At 43.9% G+C, this 15,964-nt stretch overlaps 1 protein-coding gene across 1 annotated transcript in view; it reads right to left on the bottom strand.

Annotated features, from left to right (window-relative positions):
- Positions 1–404: 404 nt before the first annotated feature.
- The window catches only part of LOC145400916 (potassium channel subfamily T member 2-like), a 222,844-nt gene continuing 207,284 nt past the window's right edge, over positions 405–15,964 (bottom strand). The window contains exons 30-31 of the mRNA XM_080273274.1: positions 9,714–9,913; positions 405–728 (exon numbers count right to left, since the gene is read on the bottom strand). Of these exons, the coding sequence (XP_080129400.1) occupies positions 657–728; positions 9,714–9,913 (272 nt within the window). The 3' untranslated portion in view covers positions 405–656. The remainder of the gene's footprint in view (positions 729–9,713; positions 9,914–15,964) is intronic.

A 15,964-nucleotide genomic window follows, 5' to 3' on the forward strand; every position in this document is an offset into this window, starting at 1 on the left:
ACAGGTAGGACAGAAGACTTCATAAAACATCTTTCTGAGTGACTTATTCTGCACAATGCATTTTGATTTTCAACTGTATATTACTGATCCCATCTAGTGGTGCCATGGCTTGTATAAATAATTTGTAACAGAACACTAAACTGCTAAAGCTGAGGTATTAGAAAGTCTCCAGTACCAACTACAATAAAATCCACAGACCAACCAAAGTGGCAGAAATTGTCGTCTGTGTTTATAGCCCATTCCAAATGGGAATTACCTTCAGCCATGACTTACATCCTTTCATGCCTTCGTTTACATCACCAATCTAACTCCATCAGCTGTAACTACAACCAAATCTAAAATATGAAATACAGTTACAAGTGATGTAGTCAGAGTGAGGGAGCATGGGCAGTTGTGGAAGGGTGCAGTCACGGCCAAGTAAAATTTTAATCTGGAATATATTAACGGATTCTAAAGCATCTGGAGCAGCTGCATGATGGATTTGAATGTGCGTGCCACCTTCACTGTGAGTGTGGCCAGGGGGCAGGGCCCAGCGCTGGTCGGCTTGTGAAGGTGGCAGGCGAACGTCAGAGTTTCGGGGAGCGAGATCGACCCACCATCCCACGTGCCCCGCTCATGTGGAACCAGACTCTGGCAGGGCGAGGGGAGGGTGGCTGTCAGACAATGGTTCCCTGCAACTGGATGGACGGCACTGATGCATCTGACTCACACTCCTCGGGTGGCGTTACCTGTAGATGGTTGGAATTACTGCAAGAGTAGAGAAATGTGAAGGTACAGGTATACCCCTGTACAGGTATACGATGCAATAGACGAGTTTCTGGTCAAAATTTTTTTGAAGTAAGATACTAGTATGGGTTAAAAAATATGCAGAAAATAACTATGTCAACCATTATCTCCAAAAAAAATGTGCAGAAACATGAAAAAATAACAGATAAAGTAGCTGAAAAATCACGTGACTCTGAAACGGCCTCTGATTGGTCATGATGTCACTACTCACACTAAGGCAGCCTACTCTACTTTGTTTACATTTGGCCTGCATACATTGTGCACATTTCTGACCTCCAAGAATGCCCAACGACAAGAGGAATAATTGCTAATGTTTCGTTTCAACGTGTAAGTGCACTGACAAAAGCACACTAGGGAAATTAGTCCTCTGTGTACCATCCAATAACAATAAACGAAAGCAGTGTGGCAGGCTGCTCGTTGGAAGTTCCCAGTGCTGGAATGCACTCTTTACTGTTGTGAAAATATTATATTCTTCACCATATTGCTTCATACACACCTAATTATCTGAAATTCAGTCAAAAAAAATATGCTAATTTAACTGTTAATAGAATATTAGGATTCAGAACGAAATGTGCAGGTATTCTACCTTAGATCGCCAACACGCCTTGACAGACTTCTATTTTGCACAAATACTGATTAAAGTGCAAGTAAATGCATTTGTATGTTAAATTAATATTTAAACAAAGCAGAAGTCTGCCAAGGCAAGCTGTTGAGCTAAAGGAGAAACACTTCTGTTAATTTTAGAGTGTTTTCGCTGTGAATCTGGATTTTTTTTTGTGAGCAAAATTAAATACAAAAATTTGACATGATTTCAGATAATTTGGTGAGTATGAATCTATATGATGAAGCGCTAATTATGTGTTGATTTGGTAAATGACCGCCGATTCGGTATTTCGTCGCACTCTCCTGAAGGTACTTTATGATCAGAGTCACTCACTGAAACTGTTCTTTCAGAAAACTAATTGTGAAGAGGTCAAATATTGAATATTCATGAGCATAACACCAACATAAACTCATATGACTGTTACTGTACACCATACATTAAACACTTTCCACCTCATGAGGTACGAGCATCCGTGGGAATGGTGTAACTGTGAGCAACTTCTAGTCGATTTCACCACAATTTACTTACCTAACAGGTATTGCCCATTTACACCATGAAATGTATTCCTTCACAACATACCTGAAGAGGGTAGTTTGCATCTACAGTGACCATGTAGGTACAACTAATATCTCTGTTACTGGTAAAGTACTGTATTGTGTGATGAACTGGATAGTCGTCTGCAGTATGAATACTGACATCATCGCCAACATAGCAGCTGCTTCCCTCCAGCCACAAAGAATTAAAGTTATCACATCTTGATTAGTGCAAATGATAAATTAAAAGATACATATACTGTAATCTTCTAAGTACATGGCAGAGTGCACTGGCCATGTTTACCCAGAACCGGCAACATGTCTACTGGTTATGTAAAAACCCATCTTTAGGTGGGTATCGTATACTGAGGTAGATTTAATATGTAAAGTAATGGGATGTGTTTTTCAGCCTTAGGATTCCTCCCCCCCAACCAAAACCCACCCAAATAAGCCCCAAAACAAGTTTAAAGCCAATCTAAATGGCCTAACAGCTGTAAATGAAGCTAACCTAAGCCTTACACCTGTAAAGAACTCACTAAAACCAACAACTAAAATATAAAAATTGTCAAATATAAGTCTGGAAAAAATCATGCTTGGTAAACTGTACCCCAAAGTGACAATGTTCACTCCACCTATGGCTAAAACATATTAATCTTAGTCTAAAAACAGTTTATAAATCAACCTAAACACACAATTTGTCTAAAATAACATCAAAATTGGTTAAAAATATATAAAAACTCATTGTTAAACTGGGTTTGACCATTGTTAGGCAGGGTATGGTGGTATGTCTATCCCCATCGTTAACCCGCCGCATCCCAGCAAATTTTTCACCTTGGCCTTTGATTGATACTGCTACTGTGAGTGAGGCAATAGGCAGGATGAGGGTGGGGAAGGCAGCAGGTGTGTCTGGGTTGACTGCCGAAATGTTGAAGGCCTCAGGCGATATAGGGGTGAGTTTAGTCACTGACCTGATAAACAGGATTATTTATGAGTGTGTTGTCCCAGATGATTGGCTGAAGAGTGTAATTGTAAATGTGTATAAAGGGAAGGGTGATGCCCTGGAAAGAGGAAATTATAGAGGTATAAAGCTTTTAGATCAGATAATGAAGGTAATGGAGAGAGTTTTAGAAGGTATGATTAGAGAAAGAGTGAATATTGATGAGATGCAGTTTGGGTTTATGCCAGGTAGGGGGAACACTGATGCCATATTCATTGTTCGACAGCTTCAAGAAAAATATATTGGTAGGAGAAGGGATCTTTATTTTGTTTTTGTTGATTTGGAAAAGGCCTTTGACAGAGTCCCTAGAGAGGTGGTGAAGTGGGCAATGAGAAAGCTTGACTTGGAGAAGTGGCTGATTAGGGTGGTTATGGCCATGTATGTGGGTGCTCACACCCAGGTGAGAGTGTATGGAGATTTGAGTGATGAGTTTTCCGTGAATGTTGGTGTGCATCAGGGGTCAGTCTTGAGTCCCATGTTGTTTATCATGGTACTTGAAGCCCTTTCACGAGACTTTAGAAATGGACTCCCGTGGGAGTTGTTGTATGCTGATGATTTGGTGTTGATTGCAGAGAATGAAAGGGAGGCGGAGGAAAGGTTTAGGAAGTGGAGAGATGGTATGGGGCAAAAGGGTTTAAGGGTAAATGCAGATAAAACAAAAGTGATGATATCTAGGGTTGGTGGCGGTACTGTCAAAGACGAGGGAGAGTGGCCGTGTGCAGTTTGCCACAAGGCGTGGGAAGTAATTCCATCTTGTGCGGTGTGTGTGTGATAAATGGGTGCATAAGAGATGTAGTGGTATCAGAGGTAGACTGCGAGATAATGCTGATTTTATGTGTACGGCGTGCCGGGGCGAGCAGGTGGAGATCGTCCGAGAAAGGATTGAACTTGCTGGTGAATCTCTTGAGTGTGTGGAGGAGTTTTGTTATTTAGGAGACATGTTGTGTGCTGGAGGTGGGGCTGGAGCTAGCTCTGTGGCTAGGGTGAGAAGTGGTTGGAAGAAGTTCAGGGAGCTCTTGCCTCTCCTGACATTGAGGGGGCTCTCCCTACGTGCTAAGGGGTCTTTGTATGCAGCGTGTGTTAGGAGTGTGATGCTGTATGGCAGTGAGACCTGGGCAGTGAAGGAGGAAGACATTCGCCGGCTCAGACGTACAGAAATGACAATGATTAGGTGGATGTGCAGTGCGTCCCTGCGTCCAAGGCCTGAAGGGACTGGGTTTACAATGGAAGAGTTGAGAGGTAGGATGGGACTTGAGTGTATTGGTGTTGTGATGAGGAGAGGTAGATTGAGGTGGTTTGGACATGTGGAGAGGATGGGGGATGATAATTGGGTGAGGAAGGTGAGAAGTGTTAATATTGGGGGTGGGGTTATGAGGGGTAGACCGAGAAAGACATGGGACGAGGTCATTAAGTGTGACCTTAGGGTTAAGGGACTGAACAGGGAGGCTGCAATGGATCGTGCAGCGTGGAGAGCCGCCATTAGGTGACCAAGGCCGACACATGCAAGCATGTTGGAGCCTTTAAAAACGAAACGAAACGAATGACTCCCCCAGTCCCAGCAGATTTTTTTTTTTTTTTTTTTTTTTTTTTTTTTTTTTTTTTGGTAAAACCTCTGCTTTTTATGAGAAACAACAAAAATTCAGAGAGAAAGTGCTCAGTTGAGTTTAGAATAAGGTACAGGTAACAGTACCTTCACCTTGGTACCATGTTCTCCCAGGCCAGGCTCCACAGAAAAAATTTTCTAAGGGAGGGGTAACTATTCCAAACCATTCATAGTTGGTTAGATATTAAATTATCTGGTACAAATTTATATGTAGTACAAGAGTAAAGTATATTGGTTTTCAGACGATAATATAGGCAATATAAGTGTTGTTCACTCACCAAACACATCAACACATGGCACCTTCTTTAATGACGTTACCGCCTCATCACTTCTGCTTCTTTCTTCCTCTGGCTTGTTTCTTCCTTTGTCCTCCACCTCAGGAATCACTTTTGCCTTGAATTTCGTCATTGGAGAGACTGTGGTGTGACATGTCTTTACTGGCCACGTCACTGCTAACATGTGAGATGCCGAGAAAATGGCATGCAGGGGGGGAGGGGGGGTCAGTTGGGGCCAGGCATTATCCCTGCCTGGCACTGGGTAGAGGAAGGTCTCCCACATATGCCTACCAAAAATCACCTGTGAAACTTGAAAAATGTGCAAATGACGGACCTCACAACTGCAAAACGTATGGATACGTTATTGGGTGTCACTGTGATAAAACGTGGCAACATATCCATATGCTGTCGGGACGCCTCGGGTTAAGCTGGGGTATCGCATCTAGGGGTATCGTATATCAAGGTATACCTGTATGTGAAGTGAAAGGGCAAACAACAAAGATTCCCTGCAGCTGGACAGATGGCAATGAAGCCTGTGAACCACACTACTCTAGTGGCATTATTCGGAGATGGTGGGTATTATTGCCTGAGTGGTGACTTGAAGGTGAGTGGTACATGGTACCTAGGAGGGCTAAATGTATTCACCATGACCAGCATTGTTGTCTTTGAACCAACCTCTTCTGATGGTATTAGCTGTGGACAGTAGGAATTAATGCCTAGGTGGTGACATTTGAAGATGTGTGGTATTGTAAATGTGAGGACTACATGTATGCAACATGAAATATGAATGGCACTGATGTCTCTGAGCAGCATTCCTTTGGCTGAGTAACCTGTGGAACAAAACACTTGAGTAAACTAAAACTTGGGTATACAAGCCTCACTGTAGACCCTTACCATGCACAAATACACACATGCACACAAACACATATGCCTGGACCTGGAACAGTGGCGTCTTCGCTGTGGGTCTACCCCACAGAGGCTGTCGAAGAGAAGAGGAGGACAGCATGGGGGCCAGACCACTGCAAACCCCCCCGGCCCCTCACAGGGCTCAAGCACCTGGGAGTGTCTTTGGTCGCCCGGGCAAGTACCACATCTCCCAACACAACACACACAACAACACCGTTTTTTCTACACCGCGAAATGACTCCCCGGCTGTCATTTCTTGACGACTTCTTCTAGCCGGGGACATTGAGAGCAATCCAGGACCCACCAACAAATACATATGTCTGACATGCTCAAAACCTATCACATCGAGCCAACAGACAAAGGGTTCAGTTCAATGCAACTCCTGCAAGAACTGGACCCATTACACCTGCACAACACTTGCATCCAGGAAACATTACACAAACACCTGGACCTGCTCCTTATGCTCCTTCCCCCCACCCATCAACCCCCCTTCCAATACTACTCCTACTTCCTTCACACCTCCACAGCCAAACCCACTGACCCCTCCCACACCATCCAGTCCCCAACTCCTCCCATTCCAACCCATCCTAATCCACCTCAACCCTTACCTCCATCACAACCTCCTCCTACCCCTTCCCCTCCACCCACACCACCTCCCCCCCGTGCTGCAGCAGCCGACACACATCGCACACACAACATAAACATCCTTCAGTTAAACATAGATGGCATAAACACCAAAATACATGAACTCACACAATTCATCAAACAACAGAACATACACATTGCCATCTTACAAGAAACAAAACTACAAAGAGCACAGAAAACACCGACATTTCATAACTTCACCACCATTCGACAAGACCGGGCCGACAGCGGTGGCGGTGGACTCATCACCCTGCTACACAAATCCATCAACTTTGCAGATAAAAGTGCACACACAAAGTCACTTCTCCCCCCACATGACACCACAACAGAAATACAATCAATTAAAATACGCACTGGTAATAAATCACACATAACAATCGCTAACATTAACATTCCCCCACAATCGTCCCCCACAGTACCACACAATTACTCTCCACAGATACACCACATCACTAACATACCCAACATCATCCTGGGTGGTGATTTCAATGCCAAGTTGTCGGCCTGGCATGTCAACAACCCTGACACAGACAGAGGGCTGCTACTACAATCCCAGACAAATCATCTTTTCATACTAAACAGTCTAGACCAACATACCCATATCCCACACCAAGCCCTCTTCCTCCCATCATCTCCAGACATCACCTTCTGCTCCCCAAACCTCGCTCCCATTACATCATGGAGAGTGGTCAAAACCTTAGGTCCTGATCACCTCCCAATCATCATCACTACCAAAACCAGAATCACCCCAGCTGTCCACAAACACACATACAATAATTATAAGAGAGCCAACTGGAAGGCCTTTGTAACTGAAACAGAACAACATTTCGAAACACTAAAGAGTACACCCATCACAAACATCAACACTGCTGTGCACACTTTCAATACAATCATACAAAATGCAGACAAAAGACACATCCCTAGAGGCAACAGAAAGAGACACAACCCCAACTTCACACCAGAAATTCAAGGCCTCATCAGACAACTAGACACAATGCGACACTCCCCAACACCCCATACACAAGACACCATACAACAAATACAAGAACTCAACACTCAGATAAACAGTAAAATATCAGAACAGCAAACACTAAACTGGAAAAATTACCTCCAAACACCTGACCACAATACAAACATCAGCAAACTCTACAAAACACTAAACAGCATCACAATTTCCAACAGCAACACCACACCATCACACGCTGCCATCACAACAACAGACACTATACCCTCAAACAAACAACAAGCAAACACTCTCATCAATCACTTTTCACAAGTCAGCCATCTAACCCCCCATCCGGAAGACTGACGTATCATCAGACATAAGAGACAGTTCCCCACAGACCCAGACTACGCACCTTTCACTTACAACCAGACGAAGCACATCATTAACATCCTCAAGCACTCATTTGCCTGTGGACCAGACAACATAAGCAACATTCCCCTTAAACACCTAGGACCACAAGACATACAAGCACTCACCAACATATCAAACTACAGCTACTCAAACAACATAATACTGTACCCAACATCTGGAAGCATGGCAATATCATCACTATCCCTAAACCCAACAAAGACCCCACGTTACCCTCCTCACATCGCCCCATCACACTCCTCTGCACCCCCTCTAAAGTCACTGAACGACTGATACTACAACTAGTCACACCTTACATTCCCCTAGCCCAGTCACAACATGGCTTTAGGCCACTACACTCCACAAACACCCTTCTTACAGACCTTACACAGAGAGTTTTCGATGGCATGAATTCAGCTAGGCCTCCACACAGAACACTCCTAGTCACACTAGACAATAGCAAAGCTTTTGATGCCATCCCCTACCACAACCTCACAAACAAAATACTCAACACAAACATGCACAATAACACAAAAAGATGGCTGGCAAACTACTTAGCAGGCAGATGTGCTCACATAACATATGCCGGTCAGTCTTCTAATAACAGAAACTTCACAAACGGCGTCCCCCAAGGATCTGTTTTGTCCCCTACACTCTTTAATCTATACATGCACGACGTACCCACACCCCAAACACCACAGATACACATAGCTTCCTATGCAGATGATATAACACTTACATGTACACACCAAAATGCAAACACAGCTGTACACATCATTCAACCTTACCTCAACACACTACACGAATGGTTCACCACAAACAGGCTCAAAATAGCCCCAGCCAAATCTACAGTTATTCTTCTCACAAACTGGACAGCAGAACACAGTCACATCTCACACCTCACCATAAACAACACTCCACTACCACACACACATACACACAAAATCCTTGGTGTAACATACAATACATCAATGTCATTTAAACAACACATCACAAACGCTGAAAATAAAATAACACCAAGACTCAATGCTTTGATGTCACTTGCCCATACAACATTCGGACACAACAAAGAAACCACCACCACAGTATACAAACAATACATACGTTCAGTGATGAATTATGCAAGCCCTGCCTGGGCTTCTAACCTGACCAAAACACACTACAACACTCTACAGACCATACAAAACAAGGCCTTAAAAATAATCACAGGCTGCACAGCTACTACATCCACAGACCACCTACATCAAGAAACCAAAGTCCTCAAAGTCAAGGATCACCTAGACATGAGAGGCACCCAGTTTCTTGCTGCAGCCTCCACAAACCCACAACATCCACTACAGTACATGGCAGCACATCCACCCACACCAAGGAACATTAAAACAACACCCAGCACACGATACCATACACAAATACTGTCATCTCTCCCCCCTCGCCCACCTCAGACCAGTTTCCAGAAGCATATCCACACTCAGATCACTCGCCACTCCATTCAGTCACTTAAAGACAACACACAGCTGCATGCACGGCCTCCTGACATCCACCCTTCTGAATCATATCTTCCTCGTGAGGACAGGGTCCACCTGGCCAGGCTGAGATGTGGGCACCATCCAGCCCTCTTAAGCTACCAGAAGAGGTTGGATGACTCCGTCGCTGATGCCTGTCCAGGATGCAACACAGCACCCCATACTATTAAGCACATTATGGAAGACCGCATTGCACACAATCACCTAAGCCAACAACACAACATACACTCTAAGAGAGCACTGTGGGAAAGCCCGGTCTCGGCCATGGCCTTCCTAAGGGACTCAGGGCTGTTCGGCCAGACTGCCTAGGGAACAACTACTACTACTACTACACGTATGCCTCTGGTCTGCGTTTTTTTTGTGTCTGTGTATCTATGTAACACCCACCTCAAGGCTGACAGATCCTTTGGTGGGAATTTTGATGAAACTGGTGTGGTGGTCTCTGGTCTGTGTGATTTCTGTGTCTGTTTATCTATGTAACACCCACCTCAAGGCCAATGGATCCATTGGTGGGTATTTTGATAGACCCAGTGCGCTGGTCTCTGGTCAAAGGTGTTAAAGGATTGATGCCAAGCTCCTCGAAGCTGTTGATCTTACGCGTGGCCTCCAGCCCTTGACGAAGAGAGTTTGATCGTCGCATGAGAATATCATCGACGCGTAGGGAATTTGAGCGGCCGCGGATGAACCCTGTAGGGGGGGACATGGGGACGTGAAGGGAATCTACAAGGGATGTGTGGAAGGGAGCTGCTAGGGACAGGGAAACAGTGGAAGGAGGGGGAGAACACAGGATGGTTAGATCACATTAACATTTAAACCAGAAAAAAATAAGTTTTCACTTGAAGGGAATAACCAAAATCATAATCAAATATCAAATAAAAGTACTCCTCTCTTAAAGTCATAGCTGTAGGGGAAAATAGTACTTAATATGAAATGTCTTATAAATACTGCAAACTTCTGACTCAACATTACATATACAAGCATAGGTACATTTTGAGGGGCAGTGTTCAGAATTTGCAAGGGCCATATCTTATTCATCTGACAGTTGCTCTCCAAGATGTTCAGTCTCCCACAATACAGTATTCCTGTCAAGTCACCTGATCCTAAGGTTCATTCTTACAATCATGTTCGCCTTGATCTGCTCACAGGGGTTGTCCCTTGCATATATAAAGTTGTGTAGCACATTACTTAGTACTAAAATTACTTATCCTCTCCATATGTACAAACTATCTTAATGTACAAGTGTGCCTAATCTCACAAACTGACTCAATGCCCATCCATCTTCTTCACTCTGCACATGATGTTCTGTCCACTTGTGTGGCATTACATATCCATCTCATCATTCTGCATATGGGGATCTGTCTATGACTATGGCATTACATACAGGGTATCCAACTCACATTTCTGTACATGATGTCCTGTCTACCAGTGGGACATAGCATATCTATTTTATCATTCTTATTTAAGTAAACTTGTACCTATGGACACTGTCATCCTTAAGTTCTCATGTTTCAGTGTGAATGACGTCTATACCACACACACAACACTAAACATCTACTCCTACAGTGTCCAAACTTCTCTCGACAAAGATGCATCACCAGTCGAGCAAAGCAGTACAGGGTATTCCCAAGGTGGATGGAAAGCTGATGACAAGGAGAGCAGGAGCTCCCGTTTCATCAGCCCTCGGGACTAGTTCCTGACCATCCCCCTTTGCTGTACTTTTTCAGTGTTTCAGTAACACTGAGAGTATGCCAGCAAGCTCTCCAATACAAGTGTCTCTACCTGCCAACACTAAACTACATGCACATTACACACTACACATCTTATTCAGAATTTAAAAGAAAATAACCAAGTCTCGGAGTCCCTGGGGGGGGGGGGGCATAAATGCTCCCACCACCAACTACTATCCCAGTGACGACTCAATGAGTTGCCTGGAACCACTGTCTGACTCACTTCTTCTGGATTTCTGCAACATTCGTGGCTTCTCCTCTAACTTTCTCTCTGTTGAGCACCATTTCTCCTCCTCTAAACCTCACCTCTTCTTAACTGAGACTCAGCTGTCTGAGGCAAATGATAGCAAAGCCTTCTCTGTATCATCTTACTTTCTCTAGACTCATTTCAGAGCCAAAGGTGGCTGCTGCGTATATGTACGCAACGACTTATCTTGCTCTCGTGTTCCTGAACACGATTCTTCTGAATTCTATACTCTCTGGCTTCGGCTTTCCTGTCATTCTCTGACTAAATATATCAGTGCTATTTACTTATCCCATAAATCTACTGACTATGAAAATTCTACGACTATCTTACATCTATGATGGAAAACATCTGTTTCGTCCCAGTCCCCACACTGCCACAGGCTCCAACAGCAGTAGTACAGTATAGGAAGGACGTTGCCCAGTGAGTTGTTGTTCTTATGGTCAGCCTTTAGGTGTGCAGTACACAAGATCAGCTGAGGCGAAAATAAACTCTGGCTCCTTAAAGTTCACTGTCTTTATTTTCCAAATAATTCCACTTGATGCTTTTCAACTTCACTGTTCTCACAAGCACTGGAGCTATACACACTTTATAGATTGCAGTTACACTTAATGTTTAACAACACTTCACAGTTAGTACACTTAATGCTTGCTAACACTTCACTTATTACACAAGTACTGAAAATAATCTTCACTGACAGTAATTACACTTAATACACTTCACTGTCTTCTCAAGTTCCAGCAATATACAGACTTCAATAACCCGTCACTGTTTGCCACTGTTTTCACAAGTACCAAAAACATACAACCTTCACCGACACTGACAGTACACCAAAACTGACTGCACTTCACACAAACTGACCTGAAACCCGACTAAACTCCAAATTGACTTGACACCTCACTAAACTTGTAATAATCTCTACCCCATCCTTATATAAGCTTGCACTGTTCTAGAAACGTCCACTTCTCCAACATTCTAGGACATACTGTCTTGCATCAGCCCCTAACAACAACAGTTACCAACTACGAGACATCAAAACATGCTAGAGTTCTCACATTACATAACACTCTAAATCATTAACCATACGAACTTAAATTACATGCTTTAACAAGCAATTACTTAAATAAAACATTACTGAGAAAATGAGCACAAAAATAAATGAATGTTTAACTTCCATATAACTACGCTCACAAACACCAGGCAAATTGGCAACTCTGACAACTTGTACCGAAACTTACAGTACCAGAAACGTCTCAAAGGTACGAGACTACCTAACTGGTAAAACCCCCTTCATAACACTACCCCCTCCCTAGTTCTTTGTCGTCCCAACAAAACTACACAATATACACAAATATAAACCCTAATCCTAACGAAACATCTAACTATACACAAAATAATCTTTCAACTTATCAGGTCTTCTTCTATGCCGCTTCCGACGATGTCCTTGCTCTTCCGCACAGTCCACTCCTCCAGGAAGGTCTTGGTCCTCTTCTTGACACAGCACACATCACAGGTCCGACACCACTCTTCAACATCCTAACACATGCCAATCCAGTAGAATTTGCATCGCAGCTGGCTTCCCAGGTGCCCACTAGTGATCTGGTTATGGGACTCATCCAAGATCTCAGACCTCATCAACTTCGGAACCACCAGTTGCCAACACTTGCTGAGGCCATTGGGCGTCTCCCACTGACACTCCAGAAGTCCATTGCAACGAAGAAGTTTCCACTGACTCCAGCAGCTTCTGGTCACAGGGCCCAACCTGGAAACTCCTCTCCGTGATGGTCACACTGCACTCCGCTGCAGCCACTCCAGCACTGGTTGCAAATCTGCACCCTCCATCTGCATCCTCCCCAGTCCTCTTCGTCCGACGCCGGACCCATCACTACAGTACAGCTGCATTTCTTCCTATGATTCCCATTCCTACTACACTCCTTGCTGTCTGTTCCTCTGTCTTCTCGCACACTATTCATCAAGGTTCTTCTGCATTTCTTTGGTGGTGGTTCTTCTGCAGCCCTCTTCTTATCATCCCAACCACTCTGATCCGCAAGTAACTCAAACTGTGCACGGTAAGCTTCCCAAGATACACTACCATCACTTTCTTGAGGTTTCTTCTTAACCGGATCCTCATTATAGCCATGCACTTCACTGGTTTGGGGCCTAATAACTAGGGCATCATAATTAAGTCCAGGACTTACAACTTCTGTATTCTGATTATTCAGCCCTGTAGTGCCATCTTCAGAAGCCCGGGATCCGTCAAGATTCACCATACACTGTCCATTCCCTTCATATGCTCCCTGTACACTGACCTGAGGCCCAGCAATGCAATATTTCTCTACAGCCTCAATTTTCTCGCTAATTATCTTCTCATGATTGACTACATGCTTCAACTGGTTATCTACATGCTGTCTGCACCCCATCACTATTTCCTCACTAATTGACTTCAACTGGTCGTCTACATGCTGTCTGCACTCCGCCACTATTCCCTCACTAATCTTCAGCTGGTTCCCCACATGCTGTTTGCACTCTGTCACTATTTGCTCGCTAATCTTCAGCTGGTTTTCCACATGCTGTTTGCACTCCGTCACTATTTCCTCATTAACTGTTTTCATTTGTTCATCTACATGCTGTTTACACTCTGTCACATTATTGCTTACCTCATACTTCGGCTCCTCTAGCTTGGCATCTACTTCCTCCTTAAGCTGTTGCAGTTCTTCCTTGATATCCCCAGTGAATGCATCTGGCAGTCCTTGCATGGTCAGTTGTAATTCCCCCTGTTGCTCCTGTAATGCCTCCCAAAGACGTTCATATCGTTCTTTCTCTTCTTCATTCTGTGCCTGCAATTGTTCTTTGATTTCTTTCTGTCCTGCATTCTGTGCTGCCTGTAGTTGGGCACTTTGTGCTTGTAACTGTTCTTTAAATTCATTCCTGAGCACTTCATTTTGGGCCTGTAACTGTGCTTGGAGTTGTTTCTGTCCTTCACTCTGTGCCTCTAGTTTTTCACCCCGTGCCTCTAGTTATACACTCTGTGCCTGTAATTGTCCTTGGAGTGCTTGTAAAAGTTTCATAATTTCACCCAGCGATCCCTCTTCCTGCCTAGCTTGGCCTCTAGTCTGGACACTCTTGTTCCATGTCGAAGATTAGCCTCACTGCAGCCCTGAAATAATAATCCCACTCCTGACACCAGTGTTACGTCTCAGTCCCCACACTGCCACAGGCTCCAACAGCAGTAGTACAGTACAGGAAGGACGTTGCCCAGTGAGTTGTTCTTCTTATGGTCAGCCTTTAGGTGTGCAGTACACAAGATCAGCTGAGGCGAAAATAAACTCTGGCTCCTTAAAGTTCACTGTCTTTATTTTCCAAATAATTCCACTTAATGCTTTTCAACTTCACTGTTCTCACAAGCACTGGAGCTATACACACTTTATAGATTGCAGTTACACTTAATGTTTAACAACACTTCACAGTTAGTACACTTAATGCTTGCTAACACTTCACTTATTACACAAGTACTGAAAATAATCTTCACTGACAGTAATTACACTTAATACACTTCACTGTCTTCTCAAGTTCCAGCAATATACAGACTTCAATAACCCGTCACTGTTTGCCACTGTTTTCACAAGTACCAAAAACATACAACCTTCACCGACACTGACAGTGCACCAAAACTGACTGCACTTCACACAAACTGACCTGAAACCCGACTAAACTCCAAATTGACTTGACACCTCACTAAACTTGTAATAATCTCTACCTCATCCTTATATAAGCTTGCACTGTTCTAGAAACGTCCACTTCTCCAACATTCTAGGACATACTGTCTTGCATCAACCCTAACAACAACAGTTACCAACTACGAGACATCAAAACATGCTAGAGTTCTGACAATGTCCTTGTTCTTCCGCACAGTCCACTCCTAGGAAGGTCTTGGTCCTCTTCTTGACACAGCACACATCACAGGTCCGACACCACTCTTCAACATCCTGACACATGCCAATCCAGTAGAACTTGCGTCGCAGCTGGCTTCCCAGGTGCCCACTAGTGATCTGGTTATGGGACTCATCCAAGATCTCAGACCTCATCTTCTTCAGAACCACCAGTTGCCATACGAACTTAAATTATATATTTTAACAAGCAATTACTTAAATAAAACACTACTGAGAAAAAGAGCACAAAAATAAATGAATGTTTAACTTACGAAATAACTACACTCACAAACACCAGGCAAACTGGCAACTCTGACGACTTATATCGAAACTTACAGTACCAGAAACGTCTCGAAGGTACGAGACTACCTAACTGGTAAAACCCCCTTCATAACACATCCTATTCGTTTCTCCTTTCTCTGAAATCTCCACTCCAGGGGATTTCAATGTTCACCACCACCTTTGGCTCTCCTCTCCTTTCACTCATCCACCTGGTGAACAGGCCCACATCTTTTCTATCCTTAGTGACCTAGTGCAGCTTGTACAGCACCCAACCTGTAGCCCTGACCATCTTGGAGAGAGTTCCAACATACATGACCTCTTTCTTACTACTAATCCTTCTGTTTATGCTGTTAATCTTTCCTCTCTGTTGGGCTCCTCCGATCACAACTTTATTACCTTAACCTGTCCTATCGCTCCAGTATGGCCTGAGGACACTCCAACGAAATGTCGGTTGTGCCACTTTGGAGCCGTTGATCTGGAGGCCCTCAGGCATTACTTCTTTGATTTTCCCTGGAATGATTATTGCTTCTATGGCCGGGAGCCATTTCAGTGTGCC

The sequence above is a fragment of the Coenobita brevimanus genome, chromosome 54, assembly GCF_032717465.1.
Source record: "Coenobita brevimanus isolate Jiangsu-jjx chromosome 54, ASM3271746v2, whole genome shotgun sequence".
NCBI classification, from domain to species: domain Eukaryota; kingdom Metazoa; phylum Arthropoda; class Malacostraca; order Decapoda; family Coenobitidae; genus Coenobita; species Coenobita brevimanus.